Source organism: Pristiophorus japonicus, chromosome 3 (assembly GCF_044704955.1).
Source record: "Pristiophorus japonicus isolate sPriJap1 chromosome 3, sPriJap1.hap1, whole genome shotgun sequence".
Lineage (NCBI taxonomy): Eukaryota > Metazoa > Chordata > Chondrichthyes > Pristiophoridae > Pristiophorus > Pristiophorus japonicus.
The window spans coordinates 152,117,635-152,142,855 of NC_091979.1; the positions used below are offsets into that span (position 1 = coordinate 152,117,635).

The 25,221-nt window shown below is 44.5% G+C and overlaps 1 protein-coding gene across 2 annotated transcripts in view; it reads right to left on the reverse strand.

Moving 5' to 3' along the window:
• The window catches only part of gtf3c3 (general transcription factor IIIC, polypeptide 3), a 135,826-nt gene that overhangs the window by 50,535 nt on the left and 60,070 nt on the right, over positions 1-25,221 (reverse strand). For both annotated transcript variants that reach the window (XM_070875905.1, XM_070875906.1), the window contains exons 10-11: positions 23,660-23,831; positions 3,772-3,974 (exon numbers count right to left, since the gene is read on the reverse strand). In XM_070875905.1, the coding sequence (XP_070732006.1) occupies positions 3,772-3,974; positions 23,660-23,831 (375 nt within the window). The remainder of the gene's footprint in view (positions 1-3,771; positions 3,975-23,659; positions 23,832-25,221) is intronic.

Genomic DNA, 25,221 nt, shown 5'->3' on the forward strand with positions numbered 1-25,221 from the left:
CAGGATGTAGTAATGGAGGAGACTCAGCCCTTGCAATTGTCTAACAGGTACGAGGTCCTTACTCCCTGTGTGGAGGAGAGCAGGGACTGCAGGGAGGGTGAGCAAACTGACCACAGCACCGTGGTACAGGGGGCCATTCAAGTGGGGGGGAGCAAAAAGAAATTTGATAGTGGTAGCGGACAGTATAGTTAGGGGATAGATACTGTTCTCTGCAGCCGAGAGCATGAGTCTTGAAGGCTGTGCTGCCTGCCCAGTGCAAGGGTTAAGGACATCTCCTCTGGGCTGGAGAGGAATTTGGAGTGGGAGGGGAAAGATCCAGTTGTCATGGTCCACATAGGTACCAACGACATAAGTAGGACAAAGAAAGAGTTTCTGCTGAGAGAGTATGAGCAGCTAGGGGCCAAATTAAAAGCAGAACCACAAAGGTAATAATTTCTGGCTTACTTCCTGAGCCACGAGCAAATTTGCATAGGGTAAATAGGATCAGAGAGATGAGCGCGTGGCTCAAAGATTGGTATGGGAGAAATGGGTTTCAATTAAAGGGGCACTGGCATCAGTACTGGGATAAGAGGGAGCTGTTCCTTCGGGATGGGCTTCACTTGAACCAAGCTGGGGCCAGTGTCCTGGTGAATTGAATAACTAGGGCTGTAGATAGGGCTTTAAACTAAATCGTAGGGGGGGGAGGGATCTGGTGAGTGGAAATTTAAAAAGTCAAAGAGAAATGAGAAGGCAAAGGTGCAGGGCAGCGAAAGGGGTAATAATAACCAGAGTGTGACAGGAAGGGACAGAGCGTACACACAAGACTGCATCAGAAAGTGGGGTCAGAGTAGGAAAAAAATGGTAAAAAGACAAAATAAAAGCTCTATATCTGAACGCACGCAGCATTTGTAACGATAGATGAGTTGACGGCATCAATAGAAATAAATGGTATGATCTGATAGCCATTACAGAGACGTGGTAGCAAGGTGACCAAGGCTGGGAACTGAATATTCAAGGGTATTTGTCATTTCGTAAAGACAGGCAGAAAGGAAAAGGAGGTGGAATAGCTCTGTTAATAAGGGATGAGATCAATGCAGTGGTGAGAAATGATATTGGCTCAGAAGATCAAAATGTAGAATCAGTTTGGGTGGAGATAAGAAATAAAAAGGGAAAGAAGTCACTGGTGGGAGTGGTCTACAGGCCCCTAAACAGTAGCCACACTGTAGGACAGAGTATAAATCAAGAAATTATAGGGGCTTGTCAGAAAGGTACGGCAATAATCATGGACGATTTTAATCTTCATATTGATTGCCACAGGAAGCCTTGAGGAAGAGTTGATTGAGTGTTTGTGGGTTGGTTTCTTGGAACAATACGTTGTGGAACCAACTAGGGAGCAGACTATTTTAGATCTGGTAATGTGTAGCGAGTCTGGATTAATTAATGATCTTGTAGTGAAGGATCCTCTTGAGAAGAGTAATCATAGCATGGTAGAATTTCAAATTCAGTTTGAGGGTGAGAAAGCTAGGTCTCAAACTAATGTCCTGAACTTAAATAAAGGTAAATACAAAGGTATGAAGGTAGAGTTGGTTTAAGTGGACTGGGAAAATATATTGAAGGGTAAGACTGTAGATGAGCAGTGGCAAACATTTAAGAAGATATTTCATAACTCTCAGCAAAGATATATTCCAGTGAGAAAGAAAGACTCTAAGAGAAGAATGAACCATCCGTGGCTAACTAAGGAAGTAAAGGATGGTATCAAATTGAAAACAAAGGCATACAATGTTGCGAAGAATAGTGGAAGGCTGGAGGATTCGGAAATTTTTTTAGAAACTAGCAAAGGATGACTAAAAAAAATGATAAAGAGAGAGAAGATAGCTTATGACGAGCAAGAAATATATAGACACAGTAAGAGCTTCTGCAGGTAGATAAAAAGGAAGAGAGTAGCTAAAGTAAATGTTGGTCCCTTAGAGGATGAGACTGGGGAATTAATAATGGAAAACAGGGAAATGGCGGAGACTTTGAACAAATATTTTGTATCGGTCTTCCCGATAGAAGACACTAAAAACATCCCAATAATTGATAATCAAGGGGCTATTGGGGACTTGGGGACGGGGGGGTCGGGGTAACTTAAAACAATCACTAACACGAGAGAAAAAGTACCAGGCAAACTATTGGGACGAAAGGTAGACAAGTCCCCTGGACCCGATGGCCTGCATCCGAGGATCTTAAAAGAGGTGGCTGCAGAGATAGTGGATCAGTGGTTATGAACTACCAAAATTCCCTTGATTTTGGAGAGGTCCCAGCGAACAGTGAAACCGCAAATGTAACGCCCCTATTTAAGAAAGGAGGGAGTCAGAAAACAGGAAACTATAGACCAGTTAGCCTAACATATCTCATTGGGAAAATGCTGGAGTCCATCATTAAGGAAGTAGTAGCAGGACATTTAGAAAATCATAATGCAGTCAAGCAGAGTCAGCATCATTTTATGAAAGGGAAATCATGTTTGACAAATTTTCCGGGGCTCCTTGAGGATGTAACGAGCAAGGTGGATAAAGGGGAACCAGTAGATATCGTGTATTTGGAATTTCAGAAAGCATTCGATAATGTGCCACATAAAAGGTTACTGCACAAGAGCTCACTGAGTTGGGGGGAAATATATTAGCGTGGATAGAGGATTGGCTAACTAACAGAAAAGAGAGTTAGGATAAATGGGTCATTTTCAGATTAACAAACTGCAACTAGTGGTGTGGCACAAGGATCAGTGCTGGGACCTCAACTATTTACAATTCATATTAATGACTTGGATGAAGGGACCGAGTGTACTGTAGCCAAATTTACTGATGATATAAAGATAGGTGGGAAAGCAAGTTGTGAGGAGGATGCAAAGAATCTACAAAGGGATATAGATAGGCTCAGTGAGTGGGTAAAAATTTGGCAGTTCGAGTATAATGTGGGAAAATGTGAGGTTATCCACTTTGGTAGGAAAAATAAAAACGCAAATTATTATTTAAATGTAAAGAGATTACAGAAATAATAGAAAAGCAAATTATAATTTAAATGCAGAAAAAGTGCAAAGTGCTGCAGTAGAGAGAGTCCTGCATGAAAAGTTAGTATGCAGGTACAGCAAGTAATTCGGAACGCAAATGGAATGTTGGCCTTTATTGCATGGGGGATGGAGTATAAAAGTAGGAAAGTTCTGCTACAACTGTACAGGTGGTAAGACCACACCTGGAGTACTGCATACTGTTTTGGTCTCCTTATTTATGGAGGAATCTACTTGCATTGGAGGCAGTTCAGGGGAGTTTCACGAGATTGATTCCTGAGATGAAGGGGTTGTCATATGAAGATTGGGCCTATATTCATTGGAGTTTAGAAGACTGAGAGGTGATCTTATTGAAACATACAAGATTCTGAGGGGGCTTTACAGGATAGATGCAGAGAGGATGTTCCCCCCTCGTGGGGAAATCTAGAACTATGGGGGAGGGGGGGCGGTTAGTTTCAGAATAAGGGGTCGCCCAGTTAAAACGGAAATGAGGAGGAATTTCTTCATTCGGAGGGCTTGGAATTCTCTACCCCAGTGAGCTGTGGAGGCTGGGTCATTGAATGTATTTAAGGTGGAGATAGACAGCTTTTTGAATGATAAGGGAATGAAGGGTTATGGGGAACGGGCGGAGAAGTGGAGTTGAGGCCAGGATCAGATCAGCCATGATCTTATTGAATGGCGGAGCAGCATCCAGGGGTCAAATGGCCTATTCCTGCTCTTATTTCTTATGTTCTTATTACATTTCATACCTGCTGCGCTGCGTTCGCGTCATGTGTTAGTGTTTCTGAATCATGCATCGATTCCAGTGCCTCAAGAGCTTTCTCTGGCCGCCCCAGTTGCTGTTGTAAGGTCGAGAGGGAAATGCGTGCATCCAGGTGCAACGGTGCCATTGCCACCACCTTAGCATAGCTCTCTGCTGCCAGCTCCATGTGTCCCAAGGCTTTCAAACACTCTGAAGGTATGAGATGAAAATTAGAATTCAGCTTTAACATCTTGGCTTTTCTCAAAATTTTTCCCTTTGCTCTTCACTGCCCTCCCCATGATAGTTTTCCACACACTTTGTAACCTTGGAATCAAGCAGAACAAGAGCATAAATAAGACAAATATTAATAGAATACAACACAGTAAATGTATCAATTGACAGTTTAAGAACTACAGGAATCTGTCACTAAAATTCCGTGCACAAGGCTACAATAAGGTAAGCTGGGGCTGCTCCCCAGGAGAAAAGTTAGATGATCTGCCATAAGTATTCAGTCCTTTTGAATATTTCCTTCAAATGTAAATAAGTGATGTAAATTTTCTAATTTTGTTTGAGATTGCTAGCAATGCTCTTGGAATCTTTTTGAGGAAAACATGAGAGGCTTTCAAAATAAATAAAGGCTTCCATTTATACATCATGTCGCAGAAACTATTTTGAAAGTTCAGTCAATGCTGTTATGTAGGCAAACATTGAGGCTATTTTGTATACATAGAAACATAGAAAATAGGTGCAGGAGTAGGCCATTCAGCTGTTCAAGCCTGCACCACCATTCAATAAGATCATGGCTGATCATTCCCTCAGTACCCCTTTCTCGCTTTCTCTCCATACCCCTTGATCCCTTTAGCCGTAAGGGCCATATCTAACTCCCTCTTGAATATATCCAATGAACTGGCATCAACGACTCTCTGCGGCAGGGAATTCCAAAGGTTAACAACTCTCTGAGTGAAGAACTTTCTCCTCATCTCAGTCCTAAATGGCCTACCCCTTATCCAAAGACTGTGTCCCCTGGTTCTGGACTTCCCCAACATCGGGAACATTCTTCCCGCATCTAACCTGTCCCGTCCCGTCAGAATCTTATACGTTTCTATGAGATCCCCTTTCATCCTTCTAAACTCCAGTGTATAAAGGCCCAGTTGATCCAGTCTCTCATCATATGTCAGTCCAGCCATCACTGGAATCAGTCTGGTGAACCTTCGCTGCACTCTCTCAATAGCAAGAACGTCCTTCTTCAGATTAGGAGACCAAAACTGAACACAATATTCCAGGTGAGGCCTCACCAAGGCCCTGTACAACTGCAGTAAGACCTCCCTGCTCCTATACTCAAATCCCCTAGCTATGAAGGCCAACATGCCATTTGCCTTCTTCACCGCCTGCTGTACCTGCATGCCAACTTTCAATGACTGATGAATCATGACATCCAGGTCTCGTTGCACCTCCCCTTTTCCTAATCTGCCACCATTCAGATAATATTCTGCTTTTGTATTTTTGCCACCAAAGTGGATAACCTAACATTTATACACATTATACTGCATCTGCCATGCATTTGCCCACTCACCTAACCTGTCCAAGTTACCCTGCAGCCTCTTAGCATCCTCCTCACAGCTCACACCGCCACCCAGTTTAGTGTCACCTGCAAACTTGGAGATATTACACTCAATTCCTGCATCGAAATCGTTAATGTATATTGTAAAGAGCTGGGGTCCCAGCACTGAGCCCTGCGGCACTCCACTAGTCACTGCCTCCCATTCCGAAAAGGACCCGTTAATCCCGACTCTCTGCTTCCAACCAATTCTCTATCCATGCCAGTACATTACCCCCAATACCATGTGCTTTGATTTTGCACACCAATCTCTTATGTGAGACATTGTCAAAGGCCTTTTGAAAGTCCAAATACACCACATCCACTGGTTCTCCCTTGGCCACTCCACTAGTTACATCCTCAAAAAATTCCAGAAGATTTGTCAAGCATCATTTCCCTTTCACAAATCCATGCTGACTTGGACGGATCCTGTCACTGCTTTCCAAATGCGCTGCTATTTGATCCTTAATCATTGATTCCAATATCTTCCCCTGATGTCAGCCTAACCGGTCTATAATTTCCCATTTTCTCTCTCCCTCCTTTTTTAAAAAAGGAGGGAGAGTCCATTGGAATTGGTCCAGAGTCGATAGACAGTTGGAAAATGATCACCGATGCATCCACTATTTCTAGGGCCATCTCCTTAAGTACTCTGGGATGCAGACAATCAGGCTCCCGGGATTTGTCGGCCTTCAATCCCATCAATTTCCCCAACACAATTTCCCGCCTAATAAGGATATCCTTCAGTTCCTCCTTCTCACTAGACCCTCGGTCCCCTAGTACATCATTTGTGTCTTCCTTCGTGAAGACAGAACCAAAGTATTTGTTCAATTGGTCTGCCATTTCTTTGTTCCCCATTATTAATTCACCTGAGTCCAACTGCAAGGGACCTACGTTTGTCTTCACTAATACTGCTATACCAGTAGCAATGAAATTAATGGCCAATTAGTTTGTTTTGATGGTTGAGGGAGGAATGTTGGCCAGGACAAAGAAAAACAATTACTCTTCTTCAAAATCATGTGATGGGATCTTGAACGTCTGCTTGAGCAGAGGCCATCTCATCTGAATGATGGCACGTCTAACAATGTAGCATTCTCACAACAATGCATTGGAATGTCATCCTAGATTATGTGCTGGAGTGGGGCTTGAACCACGATCTGAATATGATCACCTGAACCAAGCTGATACATAATAGCATATGGAGTTAAAGGGAATGTGACTACATGGATAAAGAGAGGGTTGTTGAGTACCACAAAAGCGTAGGAGTAAAGGGAAGTTCCTCGTATTAGAAAAGAGTAGTGACTAATGTTTCACTCAGGTCAATGCTTGGACTGCTCTCATTCAACGTATTTAAAATTTTATATCTAGGAGCACTTCATGTATACAAAATCTTATTTCTAGTTTTCACATTTTTGTCACAGATTTGTGCCAACTTTCTCCATCATAAATTGCTATGTCCACATTTACAATGGAAACTATCCATATAAACTTGTTATGTTGTAATTATACCCTCCCGCCAGTGGTAGTGCAGTAGTACCTCAGTTTGTGTAACTCAGCAACTCAGCCTCCACTGCAGAGAAACTATACATGCTCCAATCACTACTTCTCTGCTTTCCAAATTAGCTTAAATTTTGCTATTTAACTATAAATATTCATATAAAATTGAAGTAGTATATAGAAGTAAGGACAGAATGTGTGACTAGGAAATGGTTGAATGACTTTTAAAATTTAAAACACAGCGACCTTGCCAAGTAGATATATAGGTCATTAAATGGTGGCAAGACAAACAGATAAGTCTTGAGAAAGACAAATGGAATTGAGCACACTAAATCAGTGAGTAATGTTGAATTTTTCAAGACCTCAATCGAGGCCACAAATGGACGACTGTACACAATTCTGGACACCCCAGGTAGGAAGGAGAGAAAAACAATGGAAAAAGTGTAGCATAAATTCACTACTGGGAAAAGAGATTTGAGAAGTTAAGAATATTTTCCACTGAAACTGAAATAGTTGAGGAGTAACCCAATGGAGGCCTTCAATATTATGATGGGTTATTATAGGGTAAATAATAATTAGTCAGCAAGACTTAAGGAAGGGACACAAATTTAAAATGATCCCTTCAATTTTTTTTTGTAAAGGTTGGAAAAAAATGTATTTTACACAGAGGGAGGTTAGAAAACATAATTCTATACCACAAACCCCTGCTGAAGCAAAATCCATAAATTCCTTTAAAAGTGAATTTGTTTAAAAATAATATTAAGGGGTATGGGGAGCAAGCGGGGGTGTGGGATTAGAATAGGTGACTTGCTTGGACCAAAACATCACTATAGACTTGATAAGTCAAATATCCTTTTTCTGTGCTGTTTGGAAGCCCAAATATCATTTAGAATTTTTTCAAGATTAAATATCAGTTGTGAAGTATAAAAATATTTACAATGAACCAGAACAAACTGTTTTTAATATTAAAACATTCCAGTAAAACATGCCTCTGGACAACCACCAATTGGTGGAACAACATTTGGAAGGACTATTGCAATTGTAAATTTTCTACCTTCAACCCTAATAGAAATATAGAAATATAGAAAATAGGTGCAGGAGTAGGCCATTTGGCCCTTCAAGCCTACCACCACCATTCAATATGATCATGGCTGATCATTCACCTCAGTACCCCTTTCCTGCTTTCTCTCCATACCCCTTGTTCCCTTTAGCTGTAAGGGCCACATCTAACTCCCTTTTGAATATATCTAATGAACTAGCCTCAACAACTTTCTGTGGTAGAGAATTCCACAGGTTCACAATTCTCTGAGTGAAGACATTTCTCCTCATCTCGGTCCTAAATGGCTTACCCCTTATCCTTAGACTGTGACCCTGGTTCTAGACTTCCCCAACATCGGGAACATTCTTCCTGCATCTAACCTGTCCAATCCTGTCAGAATTTTACATGTTTCTATGAGATCCCCTCTCATTCTTCTAAATACCAGTGAATATAAGCCTAGTCGATCCAGTCTTTCTTCATATGTCAGTCCTGCCATCCCGGGAATCAGTCTGGTGAACCTTCACTGCACTCCCTCAATAGCAAGAATATCTTTCCTCAGATTAGGAGACCCAAACTGTACACAATATTCAAGGTGTGGCCTCACCAAGGCCCTGTACAACTGCAGTAAGACCTCCCTGCTCCTATACTCAAATCCTCTCGCTATGAAGGCCAACATGCCATTTGCCTTCTTCACCGCCTGCTGTACCTGTATGCCAACTTTCAATGACTGATGCATCATGGCACCCAGGTCTCGTTGCACCTCCCCTTTTCCTAATCTGTCACCATTCAGATAATATTCTGCCTTCCTGTTTTTGCCAACAAAGTGGATAACCTCACATTTATCTACATTATACTGCATCTGCCATGCATTTGCCCATTCACCTAACCTGTCCAAGTCACCCTGCAGCCTCTTAGCATCCTCCTCACAGCTCACACTGCCACCCAGCTTAGTGTCATCTGCAAACTTGGAGATATGACATTCAATTCCTTTGTTTAAATCATTAATGTACATCGCGAATAGCTGGGGTCCCAGCACTGAACCTTACGGTCATCATCATCATTGGCAGTCCCTCAGAATCGAGAAGGATTACTTGCTTCCACTCCCAAAGTGAGTTCTTTGATGGCTGAACAGTCCGATACGAGAGCCACAGACCGTTACAGGTGGGACAGACATTCGTCAAGGGAAGGGGTCGGTGGGGCTGGTTTGCCGCGTGTTCCTTCCGCTGTCTGCGCTTGGCCTCTTCATGTTCTTTGCGTTGGGACTCGAAGAGCTCAACGCCCTCCCGGATGTACTTTCTCCACCTCGGGCAGTCTTCGGCCAGGGTCTCCCACGTGTCAGTGGTGATGTCGCACTTTACCAAGGAGGCTTTGAGGGTGTCCTTATAACGTTTCTGCTGTCCTCCTTTGGCTCGTTTACCATGAAGGAGCTCCGCATAAAGCATTTGCTTAGGTAGTCTCTTATCTGGCACGCGAACTATGTGGCCTGCCCAGCGAAGCTGATCGAGTGTGGTCAGTGCTTCAATACTGGGGATATTAGCCTGGTCGAGGACACTGATGTTGGTGCGCCTGTCCTCCCAGGGGATTTGCAGGATCTTGCAGAGACATCGTTGGTGATATATCTCCAGCGACTTAGGTGCCTTCTATACATCGTCTATGCCTCAGATCCATACAGGAGGGCAGGTATTACTACAGCCCTGTAGACCATGAGCTTGGTGGTAGATTTGAGGGCCTGGTCTTCAAACACTCTTTTCCGCAGGCAGCCGAAGGCTGCACTGGCGCACTGGAAGCAATGCTGAATTTCCTCATCTATGTCTGCCTTTGTTGATATGAGGCTCCCGAGATATGGGAAATGGTCCACATTGTCCAGGGCAGCGCTGTGGATCTTGATGATTGGAGGGCAGTACTGTGCGGTGGTGACAGGCTGGTGGAGGACCTTTGTCTTACGGATGTTAAGCGTAAGGCCCATGCTTTCATATGCCTCAGTGAATACAATGACGATATCCTGGAGTTCAGCTTCTGAATGTGCACAGACATAGGCGTTGTCTGCATACTGCAGCTCAACGACAGAGGTTGGGGTGATCTTGGACCTGGCCTGGAGGCGGCATAGGTTAAACAGCTTCCCACTGGTTCTGTCGTTTAGTTCCACTCCAGCAGGGAGCTTGTTGATTGTGAGGTGGAGCATGGCGGCGAGGAAGATTGAGAAGAGGGTTGGAGCGATGACGCAGCCCTGTTTGACCCCGGTCCGGACGTGGATTGGGTCTGTAATGGATCCGTTGGTAAGGATCACGGCCTGCATGTCATCTTGAAGCAGGCGAAGGATGTTGACAAACTTTTGGGGGGATCCGAAACGGAGGAGGACGCTCCATAGACCCCCACGGTTGACAGTGTCAAAGGCCTTTGTAAGATCGAAAAAGGCCATGTATAAGGGCTGGCGCTGTTTTTCCTGCAACTGTCGCGCTGCAAAGATCATGTCTGTTAGGGGACGAAATCCGCATTGTGATTCCGGGAGGAGCTCCTTGGCCACAGGGAGAAGACGATTGAGGAGAACTCGAGTGACAACTTTCCCAGTGGCTGATAGCAGGGAGATTCCCCTGTAGTTGCCGCAGTCGTACTTGTTCCCTTTTTAAAAAATGGTCACAATCACTGCATCTCTCAGATCTCCCGGCACGTTCTCCTCCCTCGAGATGAGAGAAATGAGATCATGTATCCGCGCCAACAGCGCCTCTCCGCCATACTTCAGCGCCTCAGCAGGGATTCCACCCGCACCCGTAACCTTGTTATTCTTGAGCTGTTTTATGGCGTCGCCTACCACGTGCAATGTTGAAGGTTCACTGAGTTGGTGGCGGATCGCATGCTGCGGGATGGAGTGGAGAACACTCGAGTTAACTATCATTAAGGAAGAAATAGCGGGACATCTAGATAGGAATCGTACAATCAAGCAGACGCAGCATGGATTCATGAAGGGGAAATCATGTTTAACTAATTTACTGGAATTCTTTGAGGATATAACGAGCATGGTGGATAGAGGTGCACCGATGGATGTGGTGTATTTAGATTTTCAAAAGGCATTCGATAAGGTGCCACACAAAAGGTTACTAAGAAGATAAAAGTACGCAGAGTCAGAGGAAATGTATAAGCATGGATAGAGAATTGGCTGGCTAACAGAAAGCAGTGAGTCGGGATAAATGGGTCCTTTTCGGATTGGAAATCGGTGGTTAGTGGTGTACCACAGGGATCGGTGCTGGGACAACTGTTTACAAAAACATAGATGACCTGGAAGAGGGGACAGAGTGTAGTGTAACAAAATTTGCAGATGACACAAAGATTAGTGGGAAAGCGGGTTGTGTAGAGGTCACAGAGAGGCTGCAAAGAGATTGAGATAGGTTAAGCGAATGGGCTAAGGTTTGGCAGATGGAATACAATGTTGGAAAGTGTGAGGTCATCCACCTTGAGAAAAAAAAACAGTAAAAGGGAATATTATTTGAATGGGGAGAAATTAGAACGCTGCAGTGCAGAGGGACCTGGGGGTCCTTGTGCATGAATCCCAAAAAGTTAGTTTGCAGGTGCAGCAGGTAATCAGGAAGACGAATGGAATGTTGGCCTTCATTGCGAGAGAGATGGAGTACAAAAGCAGGGAGGTCCTGCTGCAACTGTATAGGGTATTGGTGAGGCCGCACCTGGAGTACTGCGTGCAGTTTTGGTCACCTTACTTAAGGAAGGATATACTAGCTTTGGAGGGGGTACAGAGATGATTCACTTGGCTGATTCCGGAGATGAGGGGGTTACCTTAAGATGATAGATTGAGTAGACTGGGCCTTTACTCGTTGGAGTTCAGAAGGATGAGGGGTGATCTTATAGAAACATTTAAAATAATGAAAGGGATTGACAAGATAAAGGCAGAGAGGTTGTTTCCACTGGTCGGGGAGACTAGAACTAGGGAGCACAGCCTCAAAATACGGGGGAGCCAATTTAAAACCGAGTTGAGAAGGAATTTCTTCTCCCAGAAGGTTGTGAATCTGTGGAATTCTCTGCCCAAGGAAGCAGTTGAGGCTAGCTCATTGAATGTATTCAAGTCACAGATAGATAGATTTTTAACCAATAAGGGAATTAAGGGTTACGGGGAGCGGGCGGGTCAGTGAAGCTGAGTCCACGGCCAGATCATCCATGATCTTATTGAATGGCGGAGCAGGATCGAGGGACTAGATTGCCTACTCCTGTTCCTAATTCTTATGTTCAAAGGCAGAGTGAGGAGATCTTTAAAGTGCTCCTTCCATCGGGCCCTGACAGCCTCGGTGTCCTTGATGAGTGTTTCCCCTTTCTTGGCCAGGAGTGGGGTGGGGCCTTGGGAGTTTGGACCATAGGTGGCCTTGACTGCAGCGAAGAATCCTCGCGTATCGTGGCTGGCGGCCAGTTGTTGTATCCCCTGTGCTTTCTCCATCCACCGCCTGTTCTGTAGGTCCCGGGCTTTTTGTTGGACCTGAGCATTGAGTCGTCTGTAATGTTGTTTTGCAGCTCTCAAGTTGGGTTGTTGCTTGAGGTTCAGAAATGTTTTGCGCTTACGATCTATTAGTTCTTCGATCTCCTGATCATTTTCATCAAGCCAGTCCTGATATTTTCTGGTTGAGTGACCAATTGTCTCTTCACAGGCACTGGTTCTGGAGGGCAGACCAAGCACTATGGGCATTCAGCATCTCAGGGTCATCAAGACAGGCCAGGTTAGCTGTGAGGCGTTGGCTGTATTGGGCTCTCTTAGCTGGGTCTCTTAAGTGCCCCGGCATTAACTTTTTTGCGGAACTGCTTCTGCTGTCCCCTCTGCTTTGGGGCAATGTTAATGTTGATGACGGATCGGATTAGGCGGTGGTCCATCCAGCAATCGTCAGCCCCTGTCTTGGTGCAAGTGATGGCACATCCTTGCGATCCCTGGCTCGGACGATGACATAGTCAAGCAGGTGTCAGTGTTTGGAGCAAGGGTGTTGCCACGATGCCTTGTATTTGTCCTTCTAGCGGAACAGGGTGTTGGTAAAGAGGAGTTCATGTTCTAGGCATTTTGTCAGGAGTAGAGTACCACTGGAGTTGGCCTCCCCAGAGTGCTGTGTCTTTGCCGATCCTGGCATTAAAATCACCCAGGAGGATCAATTTGTCGCCCGTGGGGACGCGGGACAAGGATGTCTCGAGGTTGAGATAAAAACCCTCTGTAGCCTCATCCGTTGCATCGAGTGTAGGGGCGTACGCACTGATGACTGTGGCGCATTGGTTCCGAAATAGGGTGATACGAAGAGACACGAGGCGTTCGTTAACCCCATAGGGGAAGTCTTTGAGGCGGTCGACCAGCTCATTCTTGACGGCAAAGCCGACTCCATGAAGGTGCCGTTCTGCCTCTGGTTTCCTTTTCCAGAAGGTGTAACCTCCACCATGTTCCTTGAACTGGCCTTCCCCTGCCCGCCGGGTCTCACTTAGGGCGGCGATGTCAATGTCAAAACGTCTGAGTTCCCGGGCAACAATGGCGGTGCGGCTTCCGGCCTGTTGCTGTTGAGATTGTCCATGAGGGTCCCGTCGTTCCAGGTCCCGAACTTCATACTGACGAAGTGAAAGATGCCTGTGCGTGAGTTTTTTTAACGTGGGGTGGCCTCTGCACACCGGCAACCACACGGGCTGAGCTGAACAAGGTCTTGGTCCAGTGGCAAGGGAGGTCCAAGACAACTCGAGACCAGGAAGGTGACTACCAAAGTTATTTTTAAAAGTTATTGGTTGATAAAGATTCCCAATTTATTTCAAAAGTTTCGAAGAGTTGTTAAAAATCTAAGATGTAAATCAATAATAGGTTATAAAAGTTTCCCCAGTTTAAAAAGTCCTGTGCCGAAGGGATCCGCGATGGCCGCTTCTGTCCCGGGCCGAAAGGACTCCACACCGGTCCCGGGCCCCAGTGGGACAACACACAGCAGGCCCTCAACAGCCCCAGCGGGACAACACACAGCGGGCCCTGAGCAACCCCAGCGGGACAACACACAGCAGGCCCTGAGCAGCCCCAGCGGGACAACACACAGCAGGCCCTGAGCAGCCCCAGCGGGACAACACACAGCGGGCCCTGAGCAGCCCTAGCGGGATAACAAATAAACATTGCCTTGCAGTTGCCGAAGGCCGTGCTGGCCGTTTTCGTCACAGGCCGAAGGAATCCCGCGCTGGCCGAAAGGACTCCACACCGGTCCCGGGCCATCCCGGCTGAAAGGACTCCACACCTGCAGACGCCTGTCCCTGTGGTCGCAGACCAGGTGTTCATTGTGCTGACAGATTGGGGGAAGGTGGAACCGGTCGAAGGGACTCCGAGGCCGGTGTTCAACCGGCCGAAGGGACACCACCAAGCCAGCGCTGAACCGGCCGAAGGGACACCACCAAGCCAGCGCTGAACCGGCCGAAGGGACACCACCAAGCCAGCGCTGAACCGGCCGAAGGGACACCACCAAGCCAGCGCTGAACCGGCCGAAGGGACTGCGGCGTTCAACCTAACGTCTTAAACTCCTAACCAACTTTGAATTAATTTTTAAACTTTTAATCAACTTTTAAATGTTTTAAACAATTTGGGAGAACTTTTAAAACTTACATTTTAGACTTTTAATCGAAATACCTTGCGGTACCCCATACGTCACTGCCTGTCATTCTGAAAAGGACCCGTTTATTCCTACTCTTTGCTGCCTGTCTGCCAACCAGTTCTCTACCCCCAATACCATGTGCTTTAATTTTGCACACTAATCTCTTGTGTGGGACCTTGTCTAAAGCTTTTTGAAAGTCCAAATACACCACATCCACTGGTTCTCCCTTGTCCACTCTACTAATTACATCCTCAAAAAATTCCGGAAGATTTGTCAAGCATGATTTCCCTTCATAAATCCATGTTGACTTGGACCGATCCTGTCCCTGCTTTCCAAATGCGCTGTTATTTCATCTTTAATAATTGATTCCAACATTTTCCCCACTACTGATGTCAGGCTAACCGGTCTATAATTCCCCATTTTCTCTCTCCCTCCTGTTTTAAAAAGTGGTTATACATTAGCTACCCTCCAGTCCATAGGAACTGATCCAGAGTCGATAGCCTGTTGGAAAATGATCACCAATGCATCCACTATTTCTAGGGCCACTTCCTTAAGTACTGTGGGATGCAGACTATCAGGCCCCGGGGATTTATCGGCCTTCAATCCCATCAATTTCCCGAACACAATTTCCCGCCTAATAAGGATATCCTTCAGTTCCTCCTTCTCACTAGACCCTCGGTTCCCTAGTACTTCCAGGTGGTTATTTGTGTTTTCCTTCGTGAAGACAGAACCAAAGTATTTGTTCAATTGGTCTGCCATTTCTTTGTTCCCCATTATAAATTCACCTGAATCTGACTGCAAGGGGACCTACATTTGTCTTCACTAATCTTTTTCTCTTCACATATCGATAGAAGCTTTTGCAGTCAGTTTTTATGGTCCCTGCAAGCTTACTCTCATACTCTATTTTCCCACTCCTAATTAAACTCTTTGTCCTTTTCTGCTGAATTCTAAATTTTTCCCAGTCGTCAGGTTTGCTGCTTTTTCTGGCCAATTTATATGCCTCTTCCTTGGATTTAACACAATCCCTAATTTCCTTTGTTAGCCACGGTTGAGCCACCTTCCCCAGACAGGGATGTACAATTGGTGAAGTTCATCCAAGTGATCTTTAAATGTCTGCCATTGCCTATCCACCGTCAACCCTTTAAGTTTCATTCGCCAGTCTATCCTAGCCAATTCACGTCTCATACCATTGAAGTTACCTTTCTTTAAGTTCAGGACCCTAGTTTCTGAATTAACTGTGTCACACTCTATCTTAATGAAGAATTCTACCATATTATGGTCACTCTTCCCCAAGGGGCCTCGCACAACAAGATTGCTAATTAATCGTCTCGTTACACAACACCCAGTCTAGGATGGCCAGCTCTCTCGTTGGTTCCTCGACATATTGGTCGAGAAAACCATCCCTTATACACTCCAGGAAATCCTCCTCCACCGTATTGCTACCAGTTTGGTTAGCCCAATCGATATGTAGATTAAAGTCACCATGATAACTGCTGTACCTTTATTGCACGCATTCCTAATTTCCTGTTTGATTCCATCCCAACCTCACAACTACTGTTTGGTGGTCTGTACACAATTCCCACTAACGTTTTCTGCCCTTTGGTGTTCCGCAGCTCCAGCCATACAGATTCTACATCATCCAAGCTAATATCGTTCCTTACTATTGTGTTCATCTCCTCTTTAACCAGCAACGCTACCCCACCTCCTTTTCCTTTCTATCGTTCCTAAATATTGAATACACCTGGATATTGAGTTCCCAGCCTTGGTCACCCTGGAGCCAGGTCTCTGTAATCCCAATTACATCATATCCGTTAACAGCTATCTGCGCAGTTAATTCATCCACCTTATTACGAATGCTCCTTGCATTGAAACATAGAAAATAGGCGCAGGAGTAGGCCATTCGGCCCTTCGAGCCTGCACCACCATTCAATAAGATCATGGCTGATCGTTCACCTCAGTATCCCTTTACTGCTTTCACTCCATACCTCTTGATCCCTTTAGCCGTAAGGGTCATATCTAACTTTCTCTTGAATATATCCAATGAACAGGCATCAACAATTCTCTGCAGTAGGCAATTCCACAGGTTAACAACTCTCTGAGTGAAAAAGTTTCTCCTCATCTCAGTCCTAAATGGCTTACCTCTTATCCTTAGACTACGTCCCCTGGTTCTGGACTTCCCCAACATTGGGAACATTCTTCCTGCATCTAACCTGTCTAGTCCCGTCAGAATTTTATATGTTTCTATGAGATCCCCTCTCATTCTTCTAAACTTCAGTGAATACAGGCCTAATCAATCCAGTCTCTCCTCATATGTCAGTCCTGCCATTCCGGGAATCAGTCTGGTGAACCTTCGCTGCACTGCCTCAATAGCAAGGACGTCCTTCATCAGATTAGGAGACTAAAGATGAACACAATATTCCAGGTGAGGCCTCACCAAGGCCCTGTACAATTGCAGCAAGACCTCCCTGCTCTTATACTCAAACCCCCTAGCTGTGAAGGCCAACATACCATTTGCCTTCTTCACCGCCTGCTGTACCTGCATGCCAACTTTCAATGACTGATGTACCTTCACACTCAGGTCTCGTTGCACCTCCCCTTTTCCTCATCTGCCGCATTCCGATAATATTCTGTCTTCGTGTTTTTGCCCCCAAAGTGGATAGCCTCACATTTATCCACATTATACTGCATCTGCCATGCATTTTCCCATTCACCTAACCTGTCCAAGTCACCCTGCAGCCTTTTGATGTCCTCCTCACAGCTCACACTGCCACCCAGCTGAGTGTCATCTGCAAACTTGGAGCTATTACACTCAATTCCTTCATCTAAATCATTAATGAATATTGTAAATAGCTGGGATCCCAACACTGAGCCATGCAGCACCCCATTAGTCACTGCCTGCCATTCTGAAAAGGACCCGTTCATCCCGACTCTCTGCTTCCTGTCTGCCAACCAGTTCTCTGTCCACGTCAGTACTGAAGGTTTAATCGCAGTAGTGCAAAATTGCTGTGCTTATATTTGAGTAATTAATGACAGAATGAGATAAGCAATTGCGAAAAGGCCACAAGATGATGAGCAAAAAAGAAACCAATAACACCAGACACTGGCCGAAGATGAGAAAGTAAGCCCGGACAAAGGCGAAAAAAAAAATTGTTGAGTATACCTTTTTGCAATGACAGATGGACAAGCAGTGACGTGTGACCTTTGCGGTTTATGGCTTTAAATACTCATTTTTTGTAATCCCAAATTGAGTTGTAGCCTTTACAGCCCCCCTGGATCCTTGTATGTAATAAACTGTGTGTGTTTTCAAACTCTCTAACGTAGTCTCGGAGTAGATTTATTTCTACCTCGGGGTTTTCGCCCAACAGTACATTACCCCCAATACCATATGCTTTAATTTTGCACACCAATCTCTTGTGTTGGACCTTGTCAAAAGCCTTATGAAAGTCCAAATACACGACATCCACTGGTTCTCCCTTGAGACTCAGAGCCTTCAGGCTTGTTTTTTTAACACTCTTTGTCCTTTTAGAATTATGTTGTAATGTGGCCCTTTTTGATTTTTGCCTTGGATTTATCTGCCTTCCACTTTTCCTTATCTCCTTTCTACCTTTTGCTTCTGCCCCCATTTTACTTCCCTCTGTCTCCCTGCATAGATTCCCATCACCCTGCTATATTCGTTTAAACCCTCCCCAACAGCACTAGCAAACACTCCCCCTAGGATGTTGGTTCTGGTCCTGCCCAGGTGCAGACCGTCCGGTTTGTACTGGTCCCACCTCCCCCAGAACCAGTTTCAATGTCCCAGGAATTTGAATCCCTCCCTTCTGCACCACTCCTCAAGCCATATATTCATCTTAACTATCCTAGCACGTGGCACTGGTAGCAATCCTGAGATTACTATCTGTTAGGTCCTACTTTTTAATTTAACTCCTAACTCCTAGCTCCCTAAATTCAGCTTGGTAATGATTTTGTAGTCAATTAAGACTGGGTTCATACACCTTATTTACTATTTTGAAAAGAGTAAAACTTGTTTCTCCCAGTAATGGATCACTTTCTGGTACTGGGAGAAAACAGTTTTAAAATATAATGAAAAATAATGAATTCCATAAAATGTGAAGTAGAGAGTAGTTTTCAACAAAATTGAGAAAAAAAACGTTTGTGTTGAGATGGGAAAATATGCAATGCCCATGTTCATTGTAGATTGAAAAACGCACCAAATAAAGTGTCAAAATCAAACTCTGGGGTGCCTCTCGGCTCACTGGAGAATAAACCTCACACCTTCATGTACAAGAATGTTGAGTATATCTGTAGCTTAGGTTACAAGTCTGTGTCACAGCTCACTTCAAGTGTGATTGCTTGCTTTCATGTCGTAGGATTTTATTCAGGACTGTTTTTGAGTTGCCTATTTCTTTTGAGGGTGTGAGCTTTTCTGAAACTGTTAATCAGCTTTTATTAGGTTGGCATATATGGGACAGGAAGCTGCCGATTGGTGGTGTTATCACCCACAACTACCCTAACATGAAAACACACCACCATGCTCACTCCATTCAGATCTAGACAGTGGAATAAGTCCCTTCAAATGAGTGCTGTCAAGCAGTTCCATAGCTACAAGACAATGCTCCCTCTGCCACTCAAAATCCTACATCAAGGACATAAACTTAATGTTATCAAGGACCAAATGTTTTCCAATAAAAAGTACTGATGTATGGTTGGGTCTATATCAAAGTAGTCTGACCACATCTGTCACTTGCTGTATGTTGTTCGCAGCTCAAGGACAACAAGTGGTTCTCATTTGGCATAGTAAAAACCTATCAACGAAACAAATGGAATTTTCTAGCTGAAACTGTAGACAATACAAATTGTAATGGTACTTTTATTAATATGGGCTTAAAGTAGTTATACACAAATTCCATTACTGTGACTGCATCACCTGATCTAAAGTCTCCTGATTATTTGCCTTGGCAGCATAAAGTCTTCACTATTAGTACAAAGGTCAACCAAACCATACAAGGACAATTCACCAGAAACATGAGATATCCTTGTAAGCAGACACTGTGTTCATGCACATTTCCAATCCACTATTGTCACACCAATACATTATGACCTATACTCAACAGTGAACTCCTGTTCGGAGTCAGAATCAATTAAGACAAAAATTCCTCCCCCTTTGACCTCAAATACTTGAGAATACAGAATTTTCATGATGCACCACACCTGCACAATGCAATTCTACCCATATTAAACATTATTTATGAGAATAATCAAGATAGCCATCACAATCCTCTCTTTCCAGGACAGAGACAGCATTCTTAAAATTAATATACTTCTGACTCAATTTCAAAAGACTCTGGCCTGTATATCAAAAGTCATCTTCAAGTAATTAAGACCAACTGATCTATTTTATATGTACAATCAAATTGCCAAGTATCACGTTTAACTCCCTCCAATAGCCAAAAACCCATGGCTCAGAAAGGAGCATTCAATTATATAAATTATAACACAGAAGGAGGCTGTTCAACCCGTTGTGCCCTTATCAGATACTCTTCAACTGGAGCTACTTACTATCTTCCCATTTCCCTCCCCTTTCCTTGTGTCCTTTTATATTCTTCCCTTTCAAATACTCATCATTTAACATGGAATTGGATATTATGGTCTCTACCTCAATAGCCACTTGTGGTAAAACACTCCATGTTATAACAACACTTTGCGTGATTTTCTTTTCTAACATCCCCTTCTACTTCTAATGATAATCATGAGTTTATGCCTCCTTGTTACCAATTCATTAACCAGTGGAAACAATCTTTCACTCTTCACCCTCTCAAAACTGGTCATTATGTATCAGCCTAGGCTCAGTAGCAGCACTTTTGTCTCACACTTAGATGCTGTGGTCTCAAGCCTGACTCCAGAGGCTTGGGTGCAAAATCGAGGCTGACACTTCAATAGTACTGTGGGAGTACTGCTCTGTTGAAGGTGCCGTCTTTCAGGTGAGACGTTAAATGCACCCTTAGGTGCACGTAAAAGATTTGCGGTGAGAGATCAGAAATAAAAGGAATCCATGAATGGAAGCAACTTCAACAGCAATGAACCTCAACTACTAAATTTGACAGTTTGTGAATTTGCCTTTTACAACTCAGAAATCAGTCATCTCTTTTTAACCAAGCAGTTAGCAATATTACTTTAAATTGCTCATTAAAGTACAATGTTCCATGACAACAGTGTATATTTAACTTCGACTCTAGATCTCATGTCAGTAAGAAGAGGCGCTTAATCACAGCAGTTATGACATTTGCTTTAAATATCTTGCTTCCTGGGCCAAGCTACCACGAGATATAAAAATAAAATATAGAATTCCTTATAACTTGAAACTGGATCGATCACATTCTGTCACATGCAGCATACCCTTCATTCAATGCAAGTGCAAGAAAAGTAAAAGTGGTGGACAGAGAAACCCAGGCCAAAAACCAAAAAGAGCCACATTGCAGCAAAATTCGAAAAGGGCAAAGTGTGTTAAAAAGACAAGCCTGAAGGCTCTGTGCCTCAATGCGAGGAGTATTCATAATAAGGTGGACAAATTAACTGCACAGGCAGCAATTAATGAATATGATATAATTGGCAGCACAGAGACATGGCTCCAGGGTGACCAAGGCTAGGAACTCAACAACCAGGGGTATTCAACATTCAGGAAGGATAGACAGAAAGGAAAAGGAGGTGGGGTAGCATTGCTGGTTAAAGAGGAAATTAATGCAATAGTAAGGAAGGACATTAGCTTGGATGATGTGGAATCTGTATAGGTGGAGCTGTGGAATACCAAAGGGCAGAAAACGCTAGTGGGAGTTGTGTACAGACCACTAAACAGTAGTAGTGAGGTTGGGGACAGCATCAAACAAGAAATTAGGGATGCGTGCAATAAAGGTACAACAGTTATCATGGGCGACTTTAATCAACATATTGATTGGGCTAACCAAACTGGTAGCAATGCGGAGGAGGCTGATTTCCTGGGGTGTATTTGGGATGGTTTTCTGGACCAATATGTCGAGGAACCAACTAGAGGGCTGGCCATCCTAGACTGGGTGATGTGTAATGAGAAAGGACTAATTAGCATCTTATTGTGCGAGGCCCCTTGGGGGAAGAGTGATCATAATATGGCAGAATTCTTTATTAAGATGGAGAGTGACACAGTTAATTCAGAGACTAGGGTCCTGAACTTAAGGAAAGGTAACTTCGATGGTATGAGACGTGAATTGGCTAGAATAGACTGGCAAATAATAATTAAAGGGTTGACGGTGGATAGGCAATGGCAAACATTTAAGGATCACATGGATGAACTTCAACAATTGTTCATCCCTGTCTGGAGTAAAAATAAAACGGGGAAGGTGGCTCAACCGTAGCTAACAAGGGAAATTAAGGATAGTGTTAAATCCAAGGAAGAGGCATATAAATTGGCCAGAAAAAGCAGCAAACCTGAGGACTGGGAGAAATTTAGAATTCAGCAGAAAAGGACAAAGAGTTTAATTAGGAGGGGGAAAATAGAGTATGAGAGTAAGCTTGCAGGGACCATAAAAACTGACTGCAAAAGCTTCTATCGATATGTGAAGAGAAAAAGATTAGTGAAGACAAATGTAGGTCCCCTTGCAGTCAGATTCAGGTGAATTTATAACGGGGAACAAAGAAATGGCAGACCAGTTGAACAAATACTTTGGTTCTGTCTTCACGAAGGAAAACACAAATAACATTCTGGAAGTACTAGGGGACCGAGGGTCTAGTGAGAAGGAGGAACTGAAGGATATCCTTATTAGGCGGGAAATTGTGTTCGGGAAATTGATGGGATTGAAGGCCGATAAATCCCCGGGGCCTGATAGTCTGCATCCCACAGTACTTAAGGAAGTAGCCCTAGAAATAGTGGATGCATTGGTGATCATTTTCCAACAGGCTATCAACTCTGGATCAGTTCCTATGGACTGGAGGGTAGCTAATGTAAAACCACTTTTTAAAAAAGGAAGGAGAGAGAAAACGGGGAATTATAGACCGGTTAGCCTGACATCAGTAGTGGGGAAAATGTTGGAATCAATTATTAAAGATGAAATAACAGCGCATTTGGAAAGCAGGGACAGGATCGGTCCAAGTCAACATGGATTTATGAAGGGAAATCATGCTTGACAAATCTTCCAGAATTTTTTGAGGATGTAATTAGTAGAGTGGACAAGGGAGAACGAATGGATGTGGTGTATTTGGACTTTCAAAAGGCTTTTGACAAGGTCCCACACAAGAGATTAGTGTGCAAAATTAAAGCACATGGTATTGGGGGTAATGTACTGACGTGGATGGAGAACTGGTTGGCAGACAGGCAGCAGAGAGTCGGGATAAAGGGGTCCTTTTCTGAATGGCAGGCAGTGACTAGTGGGGTACCACAGTGCTCAGTGCTGGGACCCCAGCTCTTTACAATATACATTAATGATTTGGATGAAGGAATTGAATGTAATATCTCCAAGTTTGTAGATAACATTAAACTGGATGGCGGTGTGAGCTGTGAGGAGGATGCTAAAAGTCTGCAGGGTGACTTGGACAGGTTAGGTGAGTGGGCAAATGCATGGCAGATGCAATATAATGTGGATAAATGTGAGGTTATCCACTTTGGGGGCAAAAACACGAAGGCAGAATATTATCTGAATGGCAGCAGATTAGGAAAAGGGGAGGTGCAACGAGACCTGGGTGTCATGGTACATCAGTCATTGAAAGTTGGCATGCAGGTACAGCAGGCAGTGAAGAAGGCAAATGGTATGCTGGCCTTCATAGCTAGGGATTTTGAGTATAGGAGCAGGGAGGTTTTACTGCAGTTGTACAGGGCCTTGGTGAGGCCTCACCTGGAATATTGTGTTCAGTTTTGGTCTCCTAATCTGAGGAAGGACGTTCTTGCTATTGAGGGAGTGCAGCCCTTACGGCTGAAGCGATCAAGAGGTATGGAGAGAAAGCAGAAAAGGGTACTGAGGTGAATGATCAATTATGATCTTATTGAATGGCGATGCAGGCTCGAAGGGCTGAATGGCTTACTCTTGCACTGATTTTCTATGTTTCTATATCAAGCCTATTTCACCAGTTTATGGTCCTTTCAATACATTTCATCATGTTGTAAAAATATTTACTTTGAATAACGCGGTTCAGGATTGCAGTTTTTAGGTTTAGTTACCTGCATGACGGAGCCACACAACTGCAAGGTTGTAGCGTTCGGAACAGACAAGGGCACTCAAAAGGGGCAACGCAGAGTTATACTCGCCAATCTCGAGGAAAGCCTCAGCCACATCTAAATAAAGGTCTCCCATTTCTTCAGGGTTCTGCTCCATTAAGTTGGTCATTAAAATCTACAGATAGAGAATTTAATTGGGTTAGTTAACAGGAGCTAAACGCAACAGCTTTTCACACAATGCATGTTTACAAAAATAAGTTTGGTCATTTATGGGACTTACAATCATTCTTAATTACAACCAAAAATACACGTCTGTATTCTGGAACATCAGATGAAGTACAAGTACACTTGGGTTCATTCCAATTTTAGCAAAGTAAATCAACTGAGGGAATCCATTGTTTAAGATTACAATTTAGCATCCAAGTCAAAACACTATGGGCCCAAAATTCAGCGCCACTGGAAAGCTGGTGCTCCCCATCTTTTTGTGGCCATGAGCGCTGAAATTTGAGAGTGGCTGGGCCACCCCATATTCAGCTCCAAAAGTGAACAAATGGGTTCCAGCATTAATGAATCCATACAAAGTGGATTTTTCAGCAGTGTGGCTGTCTTAATTTGAGCGTCATCACCACTGAGAAATTCAGGGTTTCTAAAAGGCCAGGGTTTGCAGCAAGTCCCTGAGGGGGGAAGGAGGGCTGGTGTAAGAGGTGCAAGGAGAGCCAATAGGTTCACTATATGGAGCTGGAGACACTGATGAACGGTGTGGAGGACAGAAGTCAAATACTGTTTCCTGGCGTGGGGAGACCTGGCAGACAGGCAGTACATAATGCCTGGAGGGAGATTGCAGGTGAGCTGTCAGGCACCTTCATATATGTGAGGACGCACCCTCCCAGGAGGGTGCTAGCCAATCTGCACCCGGCCCTTCCAGGGTGGCGATGGGTCGACGTTTCCTAGCTCTGGAGCGATGGGGATCCTCCTCCTCCTCAGGTGGTACTGCTGGTTCGACCTCCAGCAGCTGTCCCGCCATGATGGCCAGGTTGTGCAACATGCAGCAGACCTTGACAATTATGGAGACCCATTGAGGAGAGTACTGTACGGTGCCACCAGAGTGGTCCAGGCACCGGAATCTCTGCTTAAGAATGCCTGTGCACTGCTCGATGATGGACTTGGTGGCACAATGAGCGCCATTGTATGCATGTTCTGCTGCTGTCCTGGGGTTCCGCAGAGGAGTGAGCACCTAAGTGGACAGGGGATATTCCTGGTCCCCAGGCAGCTAACTGCAATCCTGATTCGGGCCGGTGAAGACAGCGGGCACACTGGTCTGGCGCAGATTGAACGAATCACGGCTGCTGCCTCCCTTGCTCGCTGCACAGTGCTGACAGCGACGCCTTTTTGTGCATGCCACCCTGACTCTGACCAGGTGTCACCCTCCCAACACTCCTCCCATCCTCAGGGTGAACCCTGCCAAGCAGGTCTCTACAGCCCACAGGACTTCACTAAAGAGTCAGACCTGAAAGTTGTACAAAAGTACAAGGGTATGTGCAAAACTCTGAACAGCACTCAGCAGG